The following is a 21,083-nucleotide window of genomic DNA, read 5'->3' on the forward strand; positions in this document are numbered from 1 at the left end:
TTATCAGCCTGGGTGACGATGTCGTAAAAGATGACATGGTTGAACTTTATTGTTCATTTTTGCACCTTTGAAGAAAAATAAATAAATAATAATAAAAAAATTCCCACATTATTATTTATGAGCGAAGATCTCACGGATCACCAGAGTTAACTTTATCCTGACGAGAATAATTTAATAAAATTGAAATGTATTACTCCCCTATTTGCCTACAACTTATTTGTCATTAACAAAGATGTATCATCATGTATCTGTGTGTACCCTAAATATACCCTATACGATACCTTAAAGCAAGTCTTCATCTTACTTCCCTCGGGAAGGCATGTCTCCACAATGCAATGTCTCCACAACAAGAGTAACACAAGTAAAAAAAACAAACAAACAAAAAAAAAACGCACACTGAAGTTATGTGTGTGTGTTTGTACTTAAATAACAGGAAGCTTTGCTAACTCGAGAACCATCTTTACTACCTTGTGATAGGTCTTATAACTTGTTTTGTGTTATGTAGACTACCCATGGCTGCAAGAATTAGACCACCTTGTTACCGACCCTGTACACCCACACCTTAGCTTTGGCTTAGGCTGCCTAAAACCAATAAAACTAAAACCTTTTCTTAATTACCTTTTGCCTACAGTTGCATATAATCTATAATCTTAGTTTTAATTGCACCGGGTTTTGACATATTCATCCTCTATTTTACTTCCAACCCAGTACAATGGAAGTGATTGGAATTTAATTTGTGGGACTCAGCATTTTAAAGTTGTGTTAAAAAACACATCAACAATGCTCCTTTTCTGAAACATTATGTGAACACTGGATAATCTTTGAATTGTCAAGTTTTCAGAGGAACTATTACTTCAGTAGAAAGCACCTCAAATTTAAAATGCTCACAGTGATGAAGTTAGACTTTTGTGAAGTTAGAAAAGTCTGGATAATTAAAAGAAAAAAATGCTTTAGGAAATTTCAAAAGACCTTAGTCACAGCAGATATTTTAACATGTCACACTAGTAAAGCTGAGGCATATTTATTATCAGGGATGGCAGTATTCCACTTAGGGGAACTCTTGGCATTGTGCATGCAAGCCCACAGGAATTACTTACTGAGAAATTCAACATTGGAACGAAATCATTGTTAATGTTATTAATTTCAGCTGTTATGATAAGTATATTTGCTGTGCTAAAGGGCGACCAGGCACCATCTGAGGGCGCCTGTTAAGTAAAAAACTGTGGGGGAGACTTTAGGTGTCCAGGGGCTAAATTATTGGACCTTAGGTTAAGAAATGAATCACACGGTTACGGCTAATGCTCGGGAAGTAAATTGACATAAGTGGGTCAACAGAAGTGTAAAACAAACACTGTATCATAAGAAAAATGTAAATACCTTCTGCCAAACAACTGATAAAAATAACTTAAAAAAAACAAAACATAACAATTCTATTTATCACTTATGTTTTTCTGATTACCACCTCACTTCAACACCCCGTTCAGTGGGCTTTAGTCTGGCTTAGTGGCAGAAGACGACACAGCTGCCGTTGTTGGGATAAGTCATTAAATTGGTAAAACCTATTTGTATGGTTATAAATCTTATAAAAGAAGACTAATGCATGATGGAATCTTTTGCTATAAATAAATCATGATGACTTAATTCATATATACAAAAACACAATACTGTGCAGTGAAGTAGCCGTCGTGGCAACTCCTCTTACAGCACACACTGAAGCACATTATGCGCTATTGTGTAGTACCATTTGTGCCTACAGTGTTTTGCTGAGTCCGAGAACAATATACAAGCACAAAAGCAGTGGGGCCACAGTGTATAAATGTATTGGTCTACAGCAGCAAAGAAACTATCAGTGTATGACTTAAATATACAAATATTGTTCTGATTGAACATTCAAAAGAATCACCATTAATTTAAAACAACGTATTAAAAGAAATACAAAAGACAAGTGTAATTTAAAATAAACTTTGTGATTTTATTGTTTTATACTTACTCTTACACATCATACAATCCTAACTCTTAAAAGAAAAAAAAAAAAAGAAAAGAAAAAAAACAATCTGGTGGTGTTTCTGGGGGACTGGAGTGCCAAGGGACAAGAACTACATCTCTGTGGACATTGGAGATTTCATTTGAAGTCCCTAAAGCTCATGGAAGACAAAATGAACAAAGTCCTCTTCATTTGTCTTCCTTTCTGCAGTAAAACGAAACTTTAACCAGATTCATCATAACTAGCAGGTTTATCATCATCATCATCATCATCATCATCAATCAAAACCCTTGCATGATGAACACATAATTACGAGAGGCTGTGCTAAAGACAAGACTGGAGACATCAAAACATTATCAATGCAACAGAAGGAAGAAAAAAATTTATATGTACTGATAATATCTAGATTATTTAGGTACGATAGCCCTAATTGCTGGTGCAAAGTCACAGAAAGTCAAAACAGTTTTAGTGATCCAACTGTCCCAAATCAAAAGTAAGACAATTGGGCCTCCATCCTCTTCCCAAAGACAGCCAATATCGGGGCCAAATAATTTGATAGATGACAACTTGTGTGAATTATGTTGGTTTACATTCAAACTGCTCATGTTTATTAAGAAAAACAAGTTGAAAGGGTTGATTTGAGCAGTCAATAGAAAACAAGTGTAAACCATGAAAACCCCATCATTTACAAAGCTGAACAATCATTCCAAGTAAAAGACTTGTTCTAAAAAAGGACCATTTCTGTAACAGAAAACTGAGCACTTTGTGTGCAAATATGTTTTTGTAATAGTCATCAACCCAGCCAGTCTTAGACTTCTGTATATATAAACATACACCAAACTGCAGAGCAACACTGACCACAAGTCCCCCTAAACATGACAATTATTCTCGTCACCACTCAAGATAAACTCCTTCTGAATTTCAATTTTACACTACAGCTTGAGATGGAGGAAGAAATTAAATCACAGTCACTATAGATGACCAACTTATCCCGGGTAAAGAGCGTTGGTGTTGGCATCAAGACAGCCATTCAGAAATTTAAATAGTTATTCTGATAAAGGCAAAGTTTCCAATCAGAGCCAGAACTAAATCCTCCCAGGTCCAACATGATATTCTGTGTATATATAAGGAAAAGCATCACTCACATCCAACACATTCTGCATTGGCTTATTTTGAAAATGCATACCCTGCAAATTCCTTGCAACATTTCTACAGCTCTGTCATAAATATTCAATGATCAAGATCAAGCAACATTTACAGGGAAACTTTTAATAATGAAAAGATGAAACCTCAACTGCCCCTCTGTGTCTCACATGGGGCCTTTTTTTTTTTTAACTTTCAGTAATATCGCTATGCTATGAGACTTCAGTAACAGGATAAAAGCATGGACTGGGATAATGTGTAATTCAGCAACGTTAATAAAGCTTAGAGGGGCTCGTCAACAATCTGACTAGTATTGTAAAATAGAAGCCAAGCGGCCTGTAGGAGATACTCACGGTAGAGCCAGTTCTTCAAAATACTTTGAACATTACATGTAATAACTTGTAAATAAAAGGGGAAACAAGATGGGAAAATATCGGTGCCAGTTGTGGCAAATTCTTTTTTGGGATAATTATGAAAAGCACTTTAATACACATAGTACTATTCTTCACCTTAATTCCCCACCTTTATTACCTGGCAAAAATCTACATTAAGATTATACTATATGAATAGGAGCCATATGGTATTTACATTTGGAAAAAAAAAACAAGAGTCCTGTTAACTTGAACTTCGAGGTTCCAGCCATGCATTGTGCTACTGCCGTGTGGCTTCTTAAACATTCCAGCTTCGTTTCAAACTGTGCAGTCACTTACAAAACAGTAACTCATATGTTTAAATGCACACATGCATGTAAGTTTGATCTTCCTAGAAGAAGCTAGCTAGAGGCGGTCTTCGCATTGAGGATTCGTCGGAATCTGAGCACAATGTAAAAGCACAGCACGCAACTCCGCAGCATTGCAACAATCTCTACTTTTTAGCTGAGCAGAACGTGTGTCGTTTTGTTTAGTCACTGCGACCCGGGTCAGTTTTCATTCAGCATGTGTCAGTGGTCTGCTGGTGGTTAGAGAAACGTGGGGCTTCCCTCTGACTCCAAGGAACATAAAAGGGCATTCAAGGAGAGCGCATCGCCTTTACTAAAAAACAACGTCTCGTCAGTCGAACAAGGCAATTTCCTCAGAGCCGGCAATACATCTCAAATATAAACTGCAAATGACCCAGATGCTGAACAAAACTGAGTAGGTGTGGCACGTTAGTTTGTGCTCGGCAGTCGACACACTTTGTTGTGCTTCGCTTCAAGATCCCAAATAATGGACGTTGTACGGCACAATCTTAATTGTAACGGCTTAACTGGACTCTACTCCATCGTGTCAGAGCTCGTGTATTTTTTTTTCCTTCAATGGTTATATAATCAAGATGAATTACTTAAATATAATTGAAAAAAGGTTAAACGCAAATCTTAGTGATTTGCTGACATGCTGCCAATCCTCCAGCACAGACCAACCAAACGATAAAAAATAAATAGAATGCAATCACACAATTCAAGCTAACTACAATATATTAATATAGATCTTCTGATGTCATACGCTCATTAAAACGGAAAAAAAAAAAAAAAAAAAAAAAAACATCAACACAGAATTCAATCACTCAGTTAAGTCAAGGTTCTCCGTTTTCCCCTACGCTTTACCTGCCCCACCTTCCCCTTCTAATAACTGTTCATGCACCCAGTATCCATACAAGTCCACATATTAAAGATAGACATATCTGGAAAAAGCTGGGACTTTGGAGTTCAATGTGTGGTGATCCAAAGAGAACAGGAAGGGGGGAAGAAAGAAAGAAAAAAAAAAAAAAAAAAAAGGCCAATTTGACAAGAAGTTGACATCATTTTTCAGTCTGGGAGAAAATTTGATATTCCAAAGCCCTTAGTAGGTCTTGCTGATACAGGAAATCACCCAGTTAGGTTTGTGAAGCTTTTTTTTTTTTCTTTTTTTTTTTTTTTTTTAAACTCACGAGACCCTCTAAATATTCATGTGTCATTATGCAGGCTGTGACACATTCCTTAACAGTTTATCCCTGTTCAATTTCAACTACCTACAGGGATTGTATAAAAATAAACTCACACGATCCCCCTCCCCCCCAAAGTTTGGAAACAAAAAGGGGTAAAAAAAAAAAAAAAAAAAAAAAATCAAATGCCTTCCCTCCCCACGGCAACACAACACAAGCCCCTGCTGCTCTCTCCCCGACTCTCAAGCAAATGCGCACTCTCACACACTTTCATACAAATACACACGCACATACAAAAACACTCGGGTTCGGCTGCAGTCACTAGCGGAGAGAGAGGGAGATGCTAGTAAGGGAAATGTCTGGACTGTGGCTGCCACCACACCAACCCCGCCCCGTCCCGCCCCGCCCGCCTCAAGACTACCATGAACAAATGAAGCCATGATATCAGGTGTTTTCATCCAAGTCGCCATTGTTCAGATTTCAAAAAGTCAGCGAGACTCTTTTTTTTTTTGCATTCAGGCCTCATAACTTCTGAATTTTCTCGGCCACCACGATGGGGTTCTCCTTGCGTATGCGGGCAGCGGCCGCACTCCGGTAATCGTAGGGACAGTCGTGTTTGTCAGAGTAACGATGAATGGCACAGAACAGGTTGCCGCAGCGACAGTCAAAACCTTCGGTAGAGAGAAGCAAACAGGTCAGTCAGACACAGAACGTTCATCATAAACATCATGAAGCCATTGCACTCTTATTATTGTACAGACATATTGTTGCAGTGAACCTCCGCGGGCTTTTAACTGCTTTTAAATTGGCATCTAATACAATTCAAATACTGTCCAATAAAATCTCTCTTAAAAGTTAAAAAGCCTTGAGAGACCATGAGAGCACCCCTGTTATGCGGGCGGCTGTGTTTGGGCCCATTTTCACATGCATACTCAGGATTAGTCTGACTTAAAATGATCATTATTAACACTGAAAAGCCCTCCTGAACCTCCTTCTATTTGGCCACTAAGTGGAAGCCAAGCAGTAGACTGCGAAATGCACCACTAACCTGCAGTATGTTGCTCTCTGTATCAAAGTGTTTGGTAGTGGAGGAAAAACATTACACAAACCATGGGCTGCTGGTGATACTTTGCATATGTAGGTTACAGGTATCTGATTTTGTTAAGTCCTTGAAAGTAACAGTAAGTCTAACAATAAACCAGAATACTTGAATTCAAATCTGTTGATGTTTTGGTAAAACAGTGATCGCAGACTTTGGCACCAGCTGCAGAGGGTGAGAGAGTTGTGAAGAGTGAGTGGAGGCCTTTAAAAAAATGAGTATTTCAAAGTTAGTAGCAGAAGTCTGGCAAGATCAGATTTTTTTTTAAATTTTTAGATACAGAAAACATATCTAAGTGTGGAGTCAAAGCTTAGACCCAAAGATCAAAAAAGGTGAAATTGTTTGTGTCTAACAGTAATCGTTTCTCTTTGCAAATGGTGTCAGCTTGAGAAGAAATGGAGATGGAAAATAAATAAAAAAATATCTTTGATATCACACCACGTGCACACATGGCCACTTCACCAGAAGACAAAAGAGATCTCCAAAAAGTGTGTTTAAAAAAAAAAAATTCCAAACTGTGTCAGGTTGTAACGGTCAGGTGAGAATGGGAGAACACCAGCAAACTAGATTCATGACTCCTAAACCTTTGGACCACACCAGCACCTAAGAGGAGCCCACAGTTTAGCATGTGTTTGTGTGAAATTCTTCCCTCACTTACCAGTAAGGCCCACTTTCTTCCGGCAAGAAAAGCAGCGGTTCTTCTTCTTGTTTTTATCAGGAGTTTGGTCACCATCAGACGAAGCCTGTGCTGCTTCCCCCGCTGGCTCTGGAGGCGAAAAAAAAAAGGGTGAAGTAAATCAGTCATAATAAGTAATTAAACTGTGCGTGTTACTGCTCCAAGTCAGTTGAAAGCAAAATCTTATGAGTCACATAAGAAAGAGAGGATATAAAATGGCCAGAGTTGCTGTGGTTTTGTTCTTTAATTTTTTTAAATCATTTTTTAGAGCTCATTTCAGGCACTACACCGCCACCCTATTCATTTATCATGGACTACATGAGAGTAAGTGGAATATATATAAAAAGGTAATACATACTATATGGAATATATAGGTGAATATAATATTTGCCTATATAAAAAAAAAATAATCCAAACCAGTGTCATGTGGAAGGGTGCAATCGAAGCCTTCAACAATTCAACAGCCACCTTTGCAGAATTGCAACACTCCTAAACTGAATCACTCATGCCAGAGAGCAGAGACATCTTATAAGTTGAAGAATTTTTTTTTTTTATAACAAAACCCCCACTCTTCCCAAAAATGAAGTAAACTTCAAGATGGAGAATAGATGAAATAAAAAGGGAAAAACAATGGGAAACATGATCACAGATTATATTGTTTTAGGGGTGGCAAGTGTATCCCACTGTTAACTTGTTTATTCACAGTGTGGTCTTTGATAAAGAGTCCCCTCCACAGCTTTGAGTATGATTCGCGTTGTGTGGATAGTGGGACTGACTTGGGAAAGCACCACTGCTCTCTTTGATGTTTACCTGAGCTGTTGGAAGTACCCTCCTCTTCTCCCTCCTCAGCCTCCGCTCGATCAGAGTCTACAGCTTCTGAATCCTGGGAGATGCTCATTGCGGTCATCTGTTGAGTTACTGGGCTGGGAGAGCTGGGACTAACACTACAACAAAAGCCAATGAATACATTTTAGACCATTTAAACCCAAAAATTAAGAGGAGCAAAAATAACAAGACATTTGACCATTTCCGGTATTTTTTGTTGTTTTATTTTGCTGCATACATCGTACCATCATTTTGTTTTCGACCTGTCTCAACAGGCTCGCTAGAAACTACATTGAGAGATGCCTTATTTATGTTTTCACTGGGCACATATCAGGCACAAATAATAACACCATAATTTCATCATTTTGGAAACAAATAACTGTTAGGATCTCTCTGTTGACACTCTGAGAGAAATAAAGCCATTACTGGAACAACTTGGTGGCATTATAAATGTGGGGAATCTGTGTTTTCCAGGAAACGAAGGTCTTATATTCTACTACAGCAGTTACTGCTCAAATATTAAATCCTCAAGTGGTGTATCAGATTTTCTTTCTTTAAGATCCTGTCCTGGTTCACTGTCTTTCTTTATATGGTTTCTTTCAAGGAAATCACAGTCAAATCTATTAAAAAAAAATAAAAAATCTATTGTAATGCAGACATTTTTCTTTTATAATTCAAACAGCCTCACAGAATTCCAACCCATCACCATGTTCAAATACTTTTCTCATCCATCACAACAAATAGAATAATTTACTGGCACAGCTGAAACAAACCATACAAGAGCCCTTACATAACACGCAGGAACAAAAAAATGAACTAGGCCTGCAGCAATCATTCAACATTATACTGCAGCTTTTAAGAGCAGCCCCTCAAGCACATTTCTAACTACAGTACTCCTCGGCTCCTTCTTTCAGTGTCAAAGACAACAAAGCTACATAATGTGGCTTAACTCTGCCTTTGTCTCTCGGGGCTTATACCTGACCCCCCTTGAAACATATTGTAAGCCTCTATGTAAATGGCAGTATGAAGTCACTGGCATACACTATGTATGCGGTGAAGTTATAGCAAAACATCACACAAAATTTAGGGGTATGAACTTCTTAAAACTGGCAGAAAAATGGGTAATGACTGACAACGAGTTCTTACAAGACAGTTCACGGACATCAGGTTAGGTTAAAAATGTTTGAGCTGTAAAACGACCAGAAGGTTGAATTGTGGTGAAGTAAAAGGGAAAAATACACATATCTCTTGATTTATGCAGAGGACAGCTGTTGTACTAGTATGAGTTAATGTGACTAATGAAAGCACATTAGATCAATGTGTTTTAGAGCAAGAGATAAGCTGATCTACTCATTATTTCGTGAAGTAAACAGATATTTAAACAATATTATTTAATGTACAATATATTTACAAAGACCAAGAGGACATATTTTTCGTGGTGCTTCTTTAAAAAAAAAAAATCTAAAAAAAAAAATCTAAAAAAAAGTCACTGATTGCAGAATACTGTATTTAGAATTTTACTTGAGGTATATTAAAATTACCAAAGCATGATGATTTGCTGTTTTGTACACTTTGGAACAACATGGGGCATGCAAGTCAACTAACCTGGTTGCTTGTTCCTCAGGTGGGGTTCCTGCCACCTCTGTACTGAGCTCTGAGGTTGTGCTCTCCACAGTCACACCAGCTGATCCCGTCGGTGATGTAGCAGCTGTATGGGGAAGGGACAGTCTGACACCACAAACAACACAGAACCTGTTGTTCTACCCCTGAACATGGACGACTTTCCACTTATTTCTAAGTATGTCAACCATTCACCGCATGCGTTTTGTCTACTATGATCAGATTTTGAATGAATATGAAACAAGAGATGGTGATGTCCCTCTCTTGCTTTCTGATGCCACAGTGTAGGCAGCCACTTGCTACCTCGGTTCTCCAACCCCTTTTAGCAAATTCAAGTACCCCCCTATACCTGAAGAGTTTTTGAGTTACCCCGAAGTTCCTTTTTCACCTAGCAGACCCATATCCGGCACCCCCCCCTGCTTTTTATAGATCGTGCCTCTTCCATCTTCCTACCTTTCTCTCCCGGGGGGCTGGATCGCCCCCCTCCCTGTTGTCTCTGCAGGTGTTCCTTGTAGCAGACCGAGCACATGCCGTTGGTGCGGGGGTTACCATAGAAACCGCATCCCATAGTGCAAAGCATTGGCACCTGCGTCTGATTGGTCTCCTGAGCCATGCTCTGACAGAGGGGGCGAGGGGGACGGGAGAGGATGTTCCTGAAAATGGGGTTGCAAAAGTTAGTCAAAATGATTATCAGTCCCTATTTGATGACATCGTTTTCTCCATGTTTTGGCGAAAAGAGCTCGGAGACTGGCACGCGAGCACGAGAGCAGAGCTGGAGCAAAAATGTGAGTTTCTTTGTGAGCTAAGGGTCATGGCCCACTATTTAGCAGCTGTAATGAAGGTTTGTCAAAAAAAAAAAAAAAGAAGCTCGTAACTTCAACCAACCAAAATAAAGTCCAGTTCTGCCACTACGGTAGAACTGGACTTTATCACGCAACAAAATACAATCAAAATGACATATTCAAATGAATGTAAACGACAAAAAACAACAACAATCTGACATTAATGGCCAAATATGGCAGCAAATAAATGCCAAAATAAAACTGATCACAATAATTCACTGCACTTCCTCAAGGCAACAACGTGCCAGGAGTTTTCAAAGTAGTAAGCTGTGGATTTGTTACCAAAAAAAAACAAACAAAAAAAACTGTGCAGAGAGAGAGCTGCGAGAGACAACGAAAACAAACAAACAAACAAACAAAAAGACAACAAACTCGTCCTGATTTTCACGGTTATAGACAAAAGCAAAGGTCTCCGGAAACACGAGCTCAGCTCAGCGCTTCTTTCTTCACGAGATGTTTCTGTCAGGACAAAGTTAACAAAACAGGAACAAAAGCTGAAGACATGCATGTACAAAAAAAAAAGAAGAAAAACACCAAGAAAAAGGAAAAAAAAAAAAAAAAGCCTCATTTTACGCGCTGTCCTAAGTTGCTGGAAGAAGTTCCAGCTGATTGTCCTGTCCTGTCCCCCCCCGAGAGGACTTTGTCCGCAGAAGAAAACAACGTGCTTATAGCTCAAAGCAAACACTGTAACGTTAGCAAACAAGCTTCGCTGGACGTTTTGTCTGTCCCGACACCGCATACCTATGCGGGGGGGGGGGGGAAGAAAAAAAAAAAAAAAAGAAAAGAAGGGCAAAACTCCCTCGGTTGGCCGTACCATCGGGATGCAAATCAAGAAAAATAAAAGCCACAGCGTCCTTGGCGACGTGTTATAAACACATCTGGTGTTTTCAATCGAATAAAACGCCAGTGTTAGCGGGCTAACGTTAGCGGAGTCGCTTAGCATAATTCAGCCGACCCGAGCCAGCGCGCCTCCCGACAGCGTCCCCCCGGCGGGTTTAAAACCGGCAACACACCGCGGGAGTCCCCCCGTCGCGGCCGACGGTAAAGACAATACCTGGATCTCGAGGTACCGGAGGCTGTCGACGACCTTGGGCTGAAGATTTGTTCAGGTTGTGTCCCGAGCAGAGCGCGCGGCCTCCTACCCAGCGCTAGCTCCCGACATTCGAAACAACGACCATGACGTCATCATCGCCAGCATCGATATAAAAAAAAAAAAAAAAAAAAAAAAAAAAAAAAAGTCCTCGGTGAGACGGGCCAGCAGCAAAGTCCACCACCCCGACACAAACTCACGCAACATGCTCTTATAGATGTACTCAAAACAGGACACCGAGACGGGTGTTTTTTATTATTTTTATTGAAACGTCAACACATTGACAGCTCCTTCCATCACGGTTCAGACACACACACACACACACACAAAAATAAATACTGAAATTAAAACTGTAAAATCTTAAAACAAGTGAAAAGTCCTCGTGTTTATTGTTGTGGTTTACAGACGAAATAAAAAAAAAATCGGCTTGGTTTTGGGGATTCTTTACAAACAAAACTCAAAGATTTCACAGATATATGGCATCATGTTAAAAAAAAAAAAAAAAAAAAAAAAGGAAATATACTTGGATTTTCCTGCATAAATAATAAAGTGCACAAATGTATAAATTCTGTCAAGGCACATGTTTTCAGTTATAACTGAAGTTAAAATTTAGTGTGTGTGATGACGAAAACATGAATGTTAAGGCATCTTTAATTATAGAAAAAAAACAGAGCATTTAAAAAAAAATTTTTTTTAATAGTCTTGTCATTACAGTAAACAACAGTCTTATGTCACCACAGCATATTATCTCGTTGATACACCACAAGTCATCAGCTCTAGTTGTTCGGGGCAGCCGGAGTCATTTCCACATCTTCCTCAAGCTTCAGAGCAGCAAAAGGTCCCACCAGCCAGTTGAGTGGCGTGTTGTGTTGTAGATACTCCAGGATACCATCCAGAGACTGCTTAACCTGGGAGAGGTACATAGCAGTATTACGTTTAACTTTTACCATACCCATTTTCAAAACAAATTCCAAAAAGATGCTCAGCTTCATTATGGGTTAGAAATAGGTTAGGTTAGGTAGTTACTTTATTAATCCCTAAGGGGAAATTTTTTCGCTACAGCAGCATACAGGAAGCAATAAGATAATAATAGAAAGCAATAAAATAGCAGTAAAAATATTAAATATTAAATAGTGAGGTTACATGTGTGCATGACTAAATACAACATAAGCTTGACTGTATAATGTCATAAAAGCACATGGGAAAAGCATATACCCTTGAGAATGCATGGAAGTGAGGAGGGGTTTCCATTTAATTAATCTGCAATAAGACTGCGTGTTGAGTGATTGCATTGAAAATGAAAATCCAAGCGCTGAGCTATATTTAGCGAAGCTGACATAGCAAAATAAAACACAGCAGTAAAGACAGTGTAGTGCCATTAGTACTTGGTTCAGGTGGTGACGGCTCCGCTCCAGAAGGAGGGGTGTGATGGTGCTAGTGTTTCCCAAAGAGGAGTGCAGTTCTTCAGCGGATTGCCGTGCACTGGTAAGCTGGTCCTGGACCGCACCTGGGAGACCCTGAGCACTTGAAACCACACTGGAGCACGCTGACCGTAGCTGGACACTCAGATCACGCACCATAGAGAGGACCCGCCATTCCAGCTGCTGTAAACACCAGGTGGAAAATTTTAATGAGACATAAATTTCAAACATTAACTTATGCCCACACCTTTACATTTTACTCCCGAGACATATCTAAAAAAAAATGTATGTGTATGGCACCTTTTTTTTTTTTTTTTTTTTTTTGTAAGATTTGTGCAATTCAAAGTACAGACAGCTAACAGACAAGCTAATAATAAAGTCCATTTTAAACACTTAAAAACATTAAAATAAACAATAAATACAAAGAAATAATGCGATTAAAAGACTCTAATCAAATGTTAAAGTCAAGGTAGGGATCTGAGAACATATTTCTCTATCCAAGTCCTGAATACCCCATGTTATATCACTGCTATCCTGCATGTAATGTTCTCTCCTCTGAAATGTTCTCCTACTCTGAGTTTTTTTTCTTATTCAAGCAGTATCCCAAATTACTTTGGAGTAAAAATGCTGTACATATAAAGTATATAAAATGTAAACCATGCAAGATGTAAAAACAATCTGTCTCTCAATCATTTATTAAAATCACCAAATGCTTCAGTCCTGACCTCTGATTCATCTTTGGCTCCATCTGGCTCAGACTCAGCCTGTCCAGCTCCTTCCTGCTTCTGCTTCCACTCTGTCCAACGCTGCTGTAGCTGCTCTGAGGCTCCTCCGATCTGGTTACTTGCTGTACCCAGACGGGTACGGGTGCTCTCTAGCAGGTCCAGGGTGCTGGTAATCTGAGCCACTGCAGTGTAGGTGGCATCCCTGGCATGCTGTGCACGGTCCAGGGATTGCTGTAGAGCACGCCCCTGTACCTTGGCGGAGAGTTTCCCCAAACGAACAAAGTAGCTGGGGCTGGCCGAAGGGGTGGTCACCTCAAAGTTGGCAGGTTCAGCCAAAGCAGCTGAAAAAGAAAAAGTGTCAATCTTATGAATACTCAAATCACACGTTCTATGAAGTTGGCTTTCAAATATCTACCTGTGAGCACAAAGCCATCATTATAGTCGTGTATGATACACTATTTTGCAAACTCTTGGAAAAGAGAAAAAAATATATCGCCCGTTTTTGATCTTTAGTTTTTGCTTTTATCTGAAGAAATTCACAAAAACAAATTCAATAAATGTGACATGTTTACTACATGGGTTGATGGCCATGTTATGCCTGGCGGGTGGAAACAAATTATTCCCTCCCACTGTGCCAACTGGTGCATCTGTTCCAAGTTTTGCAACTTGACTCATCTACTCAGGAGAGACAAAGAGTTGAGGGCCACTTCATTCCTTTCAGTCATCAGTCTGTGGACGTTAAGGGATGGAATACCATCGATTTGTTCAGTAATAACCACCAAAGTGCCTTTTAACAAAGAAACAGTGACAGAGTATTACCATTATCAGTACTTTACCACAATTACAACTGCATAGTTTATATATCCACAATGAAAGAGGAAGGCCTCTTGAGCATTACCGCTATACTGGAGGATGGCAGGTTGTCACGATAACATGACATCACAGGAGCAGGTGTCAAAGCTGTGAGTGTTGGAAATTGTAGGTGCTTCACAGGCCAAGTTAACAGAAGGGAAGTTCATTGGCATATCATGCCTCCCTCTCTATGAATAGCATCAGCCATTCATGTGTTCAACTTCAGTGTCTGTGGTAGAATTGCTGCTTTTATCATGACCAACCCCATCTTTGCCAGATTACCTTGTTTTACCTTCCTGATCATGTTTTTTGGCAGCTTTATTGAATCTTGTTTCACCTTCATTTGATCCAGCTGTCAGAACACCCCTGTCTGCACCTCAGCATCAGCAGACATATGGGTTTATTACATCCCCTCGCTTTCATGGACCGATTAGGTTTTCCACATTTAGTACAGCTACTGACCCAGCTCCCTCTCAGTGAGCGGCAGGTTCTGGTCAACCCAGTCTTCAGATCGGCTGAGAGCCAGGCCCATCCCACTGCTGACCATCTGGCCCATCCTGGTGCCCATGACGGTGCTGATCCCTCCGCTGACTGCTGCCCGGGTCAGCTCGACACTACCCATTACAGCCTCCCACATCGACTGGTACACCGTACCTACTGTGTCTGACACCACCTGAGGGAGTAAAGAAGAGATAATGTACCATGATCGGAGAGTAATGGTTGGGCTTTTATGTAATTTTCACAGGGCTGTTATTCTGTTGACAGAAATGACATGAGACAAAGCGGGGCGCACCAGTATGAGGGAAACAAGATCAAGGTGGCGGCTCGGGAGCAATGTTTTCTCCGTTATGTCCATTGTTATCTTTTTTTTAATGACCACACACAGTGTATTAAACATAATACCAGGACTGCAAACAGTATATGAAGGAAGAAAAAGAGAAACTGAGGTCAAATTATTAACATTTCTTTGCAGTCAGTTTAACCCATTGCTTGGTTACTTAAAACAAACAAAAAAAGGGTAACAGTAACTGCTCACATGTTGATAAGTGGTAACATTGTTGCTGTGGTTACCTGCAGTGTAGTACAACTGATTTAAGGCTGGTTAATGATTGGAATCGTTTTAAAAGGTCGTTATACATGAAGGTGAAAGTTACACATCATCAACAGGGGCAAATAGCTAGTGGGATAAAGGTCAATGACATAATTAATCAATCCAAACACGGAGTTAAAAAGGTGAGCAGAAAGAGAGCAAAGAGGGTTTAAAATGTTTCTTTTATGTCGCACTAAATTAGGAGTGTTCTGTCTGACCTTGTCTGCTGGTTGGTGAAGAATAGGCAGCGTTTCTTCCATCTTGTCCAGTCCTTTTAAGGCATACTCATTTACTGTGGCAACTGCAAAAAGCACACAACAGAAATTCAGTTCTCATTTAAGAGAAAGAAATAATAAATGTAAACATGAAAAAAAGATCCTCTGGTAACTCAAGGTGAAGTAATACCACTTGTTTCTTTTTCACAGTAACAACTTAAAGATTCAAATTACACATCTTGTAAAGGATCTGGAAATCTTGTTCAATATTGTATTCTAGCCCTGAGGTAGCAAGTGGCCCGGACATCAATTTCACAGCTTTAATGTGCAACAACCTTGCAATATTCTTCTATAGTACATTTAAATGGAGTAAATTTGTGAGCCGTCTTTGAGAGGGAAGAACCTACGCTGTGGTTCTATAATGTCCAACAGTGGTTTGGACCCTGTGGTGGCAGCTGCTCCCAGGGTTCGGACCCCGCTCTCAGCTGCATCCATCACTCCCTTCAGCAGGGGCAAGTTCTCTTTGGTGCTGGTGTAGGCACTGGAAACCACCTCGCAGGCCGAACTGACCAGGGGCAAGTTGCTGACTCGTGAAACCACAGTCTAGGACAAAAATGCGACCGTTACCGTCAAAGAGCGTCATTCATTTCGGGATAATGATTCATTTCCCACAGCAGCTTATCAAAATGGTAAAATTCCAAGTGTCAAATGAGTTCATAATACGTTTCAGTTTTGTATGAGGTATCATTTTGGGTCACAGTGCTCCTCACCTGCTGGTCTCCATTAGCTTGTTCTGCTGCTGCAGCTCCAGTCTCATTAGTCTTCCCGCTGTCTGCCATTATGACTGCTGGATTCAATCTATGACATAGAATATAGTGTCAGAAACACAGATTGCTTTGTGTGCATGATGAAATACATCGTCCTCTCTTGTATTTTGTGTTTAAGTAGCTGATGTACTTTATCTTGCTGTCCTGTCAGATGCTTTAATGTGCACAGAAAGGAAACTCAACCATATTATATTCATTTGTCAACACCATGATGCAATGAGGATGAAATTGAAGTGGTACAGCCAAACAAACAAGTCTCTACACTATGTCAGAGTTAAAAGTCAAACATTTGATACTGATTTATTTGAAATATAGCTTTTTTTTCTTGTAGACATCACACAACTAAATTTGTGCATTTTCAAAACTATGCTGTTCATGAAGGAGGAATCTGTGAGACCAGTAAAATAAATCAATAGAGTTAAATATTTAAAAACATAAGTATGACTTTGACTTAGAGATTTGACTTCAGTTTGTTTCACGAGTATCTATGCGTCAAGAAAAACTGAAAGCCATTTTATTCTAGACTGACAGATTCGTTTCATAATTCTATCAGTCTTGGCAGAAACTTCATAGAAAAACTCACAAAATGAATTTCTGCTTTCAAGTTCTTAAAAATAAAGAGCTTACAACCGTCTTGATAAAATATGAGCACCATATTGTACAAGAAGGTAAAACAGAGAATCAGCCCAGGCCTTATTCATCAATTTAGTTCCACCCCTCAGCTTTAAATACGAGTACAGCACCTTGAAACAGTACTGGATCATCAGGGTAATGCTTTTCTTGCTCTTATATTAAAAACTCACTAAATACGACTGGAAGACAAAATTAAAACAGAGAATATAAATCTTGTGAAAATATTCTGCGGCTACAAAAGTTGGTCCAATTTCTAATAAAAGAGTCTGTGGAAAACCGTGAATAATGAGCAGAACTATGGACCCGCCGGCCACTAATGCTGGAGACTGATTGTTCACAAGCTCTCTTGAAGGCATGCAGGCAAACTAGACCTCTGATACCATTCGTCTAAAGTGAAACATCGAGCCACACTGCGCTGCTACTCAATGTAAAATATTGCTTTAAATGAAAACGAGACCAAATGACTTACTCGGGTGAAAAGTGGCTCTACGTTTTCATTCATACAGCGAAATATTGGATAAATAAGATCAAACATGCTACAAAAGTCCCCTTTGTCCCCTTCACTCCAGTTTGAGTTATGCCGTATACACCTTAACCTCCAGGACACCTGGATGCCCCAATATATTGACATTGATGGAAAATGTACTCGTAGATAAAATAATTCGATGTCTTTGACAACTACAATGAATTTAGTTCCTCACAAATAAAGAGACTTCATTACATTGATGCAAAAATTTTACTCAATTACAATGTTGCTATCACATCTTGTTTTTTTTGGAGCCAGAAGTGACCATATTTGGACGAGCTTGGGATGAGCGAGTGGTGCGGCTGACTAATAACCTGAGAACACTATGCCTGCCCACCTATACTGGAAACCTAACTGCCCACCAGGCATGTCAACCAAACCAGACACGCCCCCAAACATAGCTTTCTGACAGTTTTCGGAGCCAGCACCTAGTGGCCCTCAGTGATATCGCACATTAAAACATGTCAATTTTTCTTCACTTTTCAGACTACGTCCAATTTCATAAGCAGAATATGATTGCAACATTAGCTGTAGTTGTCAAATACAAGCAGATATGTTAAAGGGATAACAAACAGTATCGTAAAAACCTTGGAAATCAGGTAAATTTGTCATAGCGGATTGTGTCTATTGCCAAAACACCCACAGCTCATCTCTTAAGTCATATTGGAGTAAGTGAGGATGTTCAGTTTGGTAGTTACGGTCCTTATTCGTCTCATCTCTGTCTTGCATCCTTCATTTAAGACATGACAAATGAAGACAGCAAGTGAGGGAAGGAACGAGGCACGTTAGGTGGTTGGAAAGAGCCCAATGCGGTGAGATCTTTTCCTTTTCACCATGGTGCTCACAACATGTGGATGGCATCTGTTTGTGCTCTACCAGATGGCATACAAACACGTTAATGGACTCCACCCGTCTTAACTGGAACACTGTTAGCAACCGTTGAACCCGTTTGACCTGATGTGTTCGACAGACGAGTCAAAGAGGGATGTGACCCCCGTGATCGTACTGCTGGAGAAAACACGCTACAGTAGCACGAGGAGTGCAGCCGACCAGCTGTAACCTGTTGCCAGCCTGAAGTGAACGCTCAGGTAGATTAGAATCCATCCATCTGACAGGAGGAGCTGCTGACAGAGAGATGAGATACTGTATAAAGGAGTCAAGCAGCATCAGCCATGGATGGACATTTCTATAGAGCTGCCTGCCGTTTAAACATTTCGCACATTTTTAGATGTAAAACACTTTCTCTGATGTTTTCATGAGCTTTGGTGTTTCAGACAATCTGTCTGGGATCTGTGCAATTGCGACTTGCATAATGTTGCAACAGCTTGGTTGAGCAACTTTTTTTTTTTTCTTTCCGAGTGGCGGATGTTGAGATCGTCACTGACTTCATGACAAAGCAACGCCTGACACTATGCCCCCTGAATTCAAGCGTGATAAGAACCCACGATAACGTTCAGAGTTAAGACGAAGGCAGCGGCGCAAAACCAACCTTTGGTGTTAACACTGATACATCATCAGGAAACTACCGAGACAGCTAAACTAGCTAAAGCTAAAAAAAGATCTGATCTTTGATCTCAGATCCCTGATCTGATATACAGAGAAGAGATGCCAAATACTGAATAATTTTAAATAAATAAACACATTTGTCGGGTGCATGCAACATTGATGAACATGTTGGTCTGTCGGTCTGCTTGATTATCCATATCAATCACATATTCATATATTTCATTAGATAAAACACATTTTCCTTTAGGGACATAGCTGGCAGTTGAAATAAGGTAATAAATCACCATACATGTTATTGTTATACTCAACATTTAAAAAATATTATTGTATTGTGATAATATCGCATTGTGGGTGTGGAGATATCCCCCCCTCACCCCCCTCCCGAGATAAATCCTGAGTAAATTAAGGGTAAGACTATGTTCCTAAAAGCTGAAGTTAGTTTTATCTAAAAGAGTGATTATATTAAAAGGGCTCCAGCATTTCTTTTTTATTATTATCCGAGAGCGCCTTCATCTACAGGGTCTACTGGTTGGATACCCCTGGTATATTTTATCCACATCAGCAAGATCATTTTGCATGGGCTGAAAAGCATTTAGTCAGTGGTCCCACCATAAATCTGGATGATTAAAGGGCGAGGAAGAGAAAATTAAATCTGCTCTACAAGCTCATATCACTACATTTTCGCTTGCGAAATACTTTTATGATTCTCCACTAATATCTCTCAAATAAAACATCTCAGAGGGGAAATAAAATCCCTCATTTTGCTGAACTACTCAAAAGTCCACACTGTTGGGCCACAACTTGAACTGAAAGGTCTCAAGAAGAGAGAGATGGCGTCAATTTTAAAAGGGTCATAAGTTTCGAAAGTCTGGAAATCACTGCCTGGCGCAATATTACTTTAAGCAAAGGCACTCAGAGCAGGAATGATGATTTCCAGCCTCCTTTCAGCTGCTTTTTTTTTTTTTAGCATACAACTCTCAGTAGAGCTCAGGCACAGTCATTTCTTCCACTTTATGGCTGGTGAACTTTACCCCAAATCACAAACTAGTTACTGAAGAGAACAACAACCCTTTTACAATCGGTTCCCTCGTACTCATCATAACTTCTGGTCAGATTCAGCGCCCTTCGACAGAAACAAGTAAAACAAATACATTTGATTCTGCAGTTTTCAAAGGGATGCAACGCTTAACTAACTTATGAGCTAAGTAGCTACCGCTAGCGAAGCAACACGTCTTCGAGAAGTGGCTTTAAAATCAAAACAGAGTTGTCAAATCAACCATTGACCTTACCGACAGCCTGTTGGTCCTCTGTCCTGCGGGGGATACTGCTGCGCAATGAACCCTGAACCGCCTCAAGACTCTCTTCCTGACCGATTACTGAGCTGGACTTTAATAGGAGAAGAAGAGGCGGAGTGTGGGATTGTTTTATGAACTTTCGACCAATTAAATCACAGCATGGAAGCGAAAGTCACTGCAGGCTATTGCTGCTGCATGGTTCAATATAAACAGCCGATATCCACATTAAAATCTGAAGTCATACAAAATTAACCTGATCTCTGATGTTCTCATTACTGATGGTTGCATGAACCTGTTCGAGCAAGTTTATTTGATTTCAGATAGCAATACATTTACTTTTTTAAAATAAATTCTGCAAGTATGAAATACAAGTGGCCTATATTTTGCACATTTAAATCTCTAAAAGACCAGCCTCCTACAAAATGTATACTTACAAGCAAGTAGCTAGATTTCATTTGAAAGTATTGTTACTGAATGTAACAACTAAGCTTTTTTCTTTTGAGAAATGAGGACTTTATTTATCAATATATTTTGTGAATTAGTTTGATTGTGAAAAATCTATTTTGTTTTTACAATAAACATATTGTGATCTGTCAATCAAACTGGTACTGTAATGTGACTTCAAGTATTTGTTTAATTGGAAAATCTTTGTAAAAATAAAGATTTAAATAAATTAGAAAACATGTTTAGTTTTTGGTGCAGTGGTGGAAACAAGTTATTCCTCCTGGTTCTTCTTATAGAGATGAAAGAGGACGTTTATTTCAACAGCAAGGTAAGGTCCAATAGAGGAATATTTACAATACGACTTTGAAAAT

The 21,083-nt window shown here is 39.6% G+C and overlaps 2 protein-coding genes across 3 annotated transcripts; both read right to left on the reverse strand.

Moving 5' to 3' along the window:
• Positions 1 to 1,951: 1,951 nt before the first annotated feature.
• On the reverse strand, positions 1,952 to 11,269 carry LOC138198700 (AN1-type zinc finger protein 5). 2 transcript variants are annotated; one of them, XM_069150277.1, is made up of 6 exons: positions 11,143 to 11,269; positions 9,700 to 9,899; positions 9,232 to 9,334; positions 7,612 to 7,745; positions 6,784 to 6,891; positions 1,952 to 5,697 (listed from the first exon to the last, which is right to left on the reverse strand). In XM_069150277.1, the coding sequence occupies exons 2-6, from the start codon at positions 9,857 to 9,859 to the stop codon at positions 5,549 to 5,551; spliced, it is 654 nt and encodes a 217-aa protein (XP_069006378.1). In that variant the 5' UTR covers positions 9,860 to 9,899; positions 11,143 to 11,269; the 3' UTR covers positions 1,952 to 5,548. The 2 variants fall into 2 exon arrangements, with proteins under 2 accessions (XP_069006378.1, XP_069006379.1); XM_069150278.1 differs by lacking the exon at positions 1,952 to 5,697 and adding an exon at positions 5,704 to 6,290.
• A 584-nt stretch (positions 11,270 to 11,853) lies between these two features.
• plin3 (perilipin 3) lies at positions 11,854 to 20,353 on the reverse strand. The gene is made up of 8 exons (XM_069150280.1): positions 20,263 to 20,353; positions 16,252 to 16,339; positions 15,889 to 16,084; positions 15,485 to 15,567; positions 14,639 to 14,849; positions 13,325 to 13,665; positions 12,564 to 12,782; positions 11,854 to 12,086 (listed from the first exon to the last, which is right to left on the reverse strand). Exons 2-8 carry the CDS (start codon positions 16,318 to 16,320, stop codon positions 11,955 to 11,957), a joined length of 1,251 nt encoding a protein of 416 aa, XP_069006381.1. The 5' UTR covers positions 16,321 to 16,339; positions 20,263 to 20,353; the 3' UTR covers positions 11,854 to 11,954.
• Positions 20,354 to 21,083: the final 730 nt, after the last annotated feature.

Source organism: Embiotoca jacksoni, unplaced genomic scaffold (genome assembly GCF_022577435.1).
Source record: "Embiotoca jacksoni isolate LCO1_2020_lvr unplaced genomic scaffold, fEmbJac1.0.p SCAF_16, whole genome shotgun sequence".
Classification (NCBI taxonomy): Eukaryota; Metazoa; Chordata; class Actinopteri; family Embiotocidae; genus Embiotoca; species Embiotoca jacksoni.

What these genes read in the sequence shown, in the direction of transcription:
- LOC138198700 (XM_069150277.1), bottom strand. Translation starts at nt 9,859, where the DNA reads ATGGCTCAGGAGACCAATCAGACGCAGGTGCCAATGCTTTGCACTATG. An exon ending in CAGCCCCCCGGGAGAGAAAG is followed by an intron (nt 9,335 to 9,699) that starts GTAGGAAGATGG and finishes TTCCCCATACAG; the next exon opens with CTGCTACATCACCGACGGGA. An exon ending in GGGTACTTCCAACAGCTCAG is followed by an intron (nt 6,892 to 7,611) that starts GTAAACATCAAA and finishes TTTCGCCTCCAG; the next exon opens with AGCCAGCGGGGGAAGCAGCA.
- plin3 (XM_069150280.1), bottom strand. Translation starts at nt 16,320, where the DNA reads ATGGCAGACAGCGGGAAGACTAATGAGACTGGAGCTGCAGCAGCAGAA. An exon ending in TTCACCAACCAGCAGACAAG is followed by an intron (nt 14,850 to 15,484) that starts GTCAGACAGAAC and finishes TTACTCCCTCAG; the next exon opens with GTGGTGTCAGACACAGTAGG. An exon ending in GCCGTCACCACCTGAACCAA is followed by an intron (nt 12,087 to 12,563) that starts GTACTAATGGCA and finishes TACCTCTCCCAG; the next exon opens with GTTAAGCAGTCTCTGGATGG.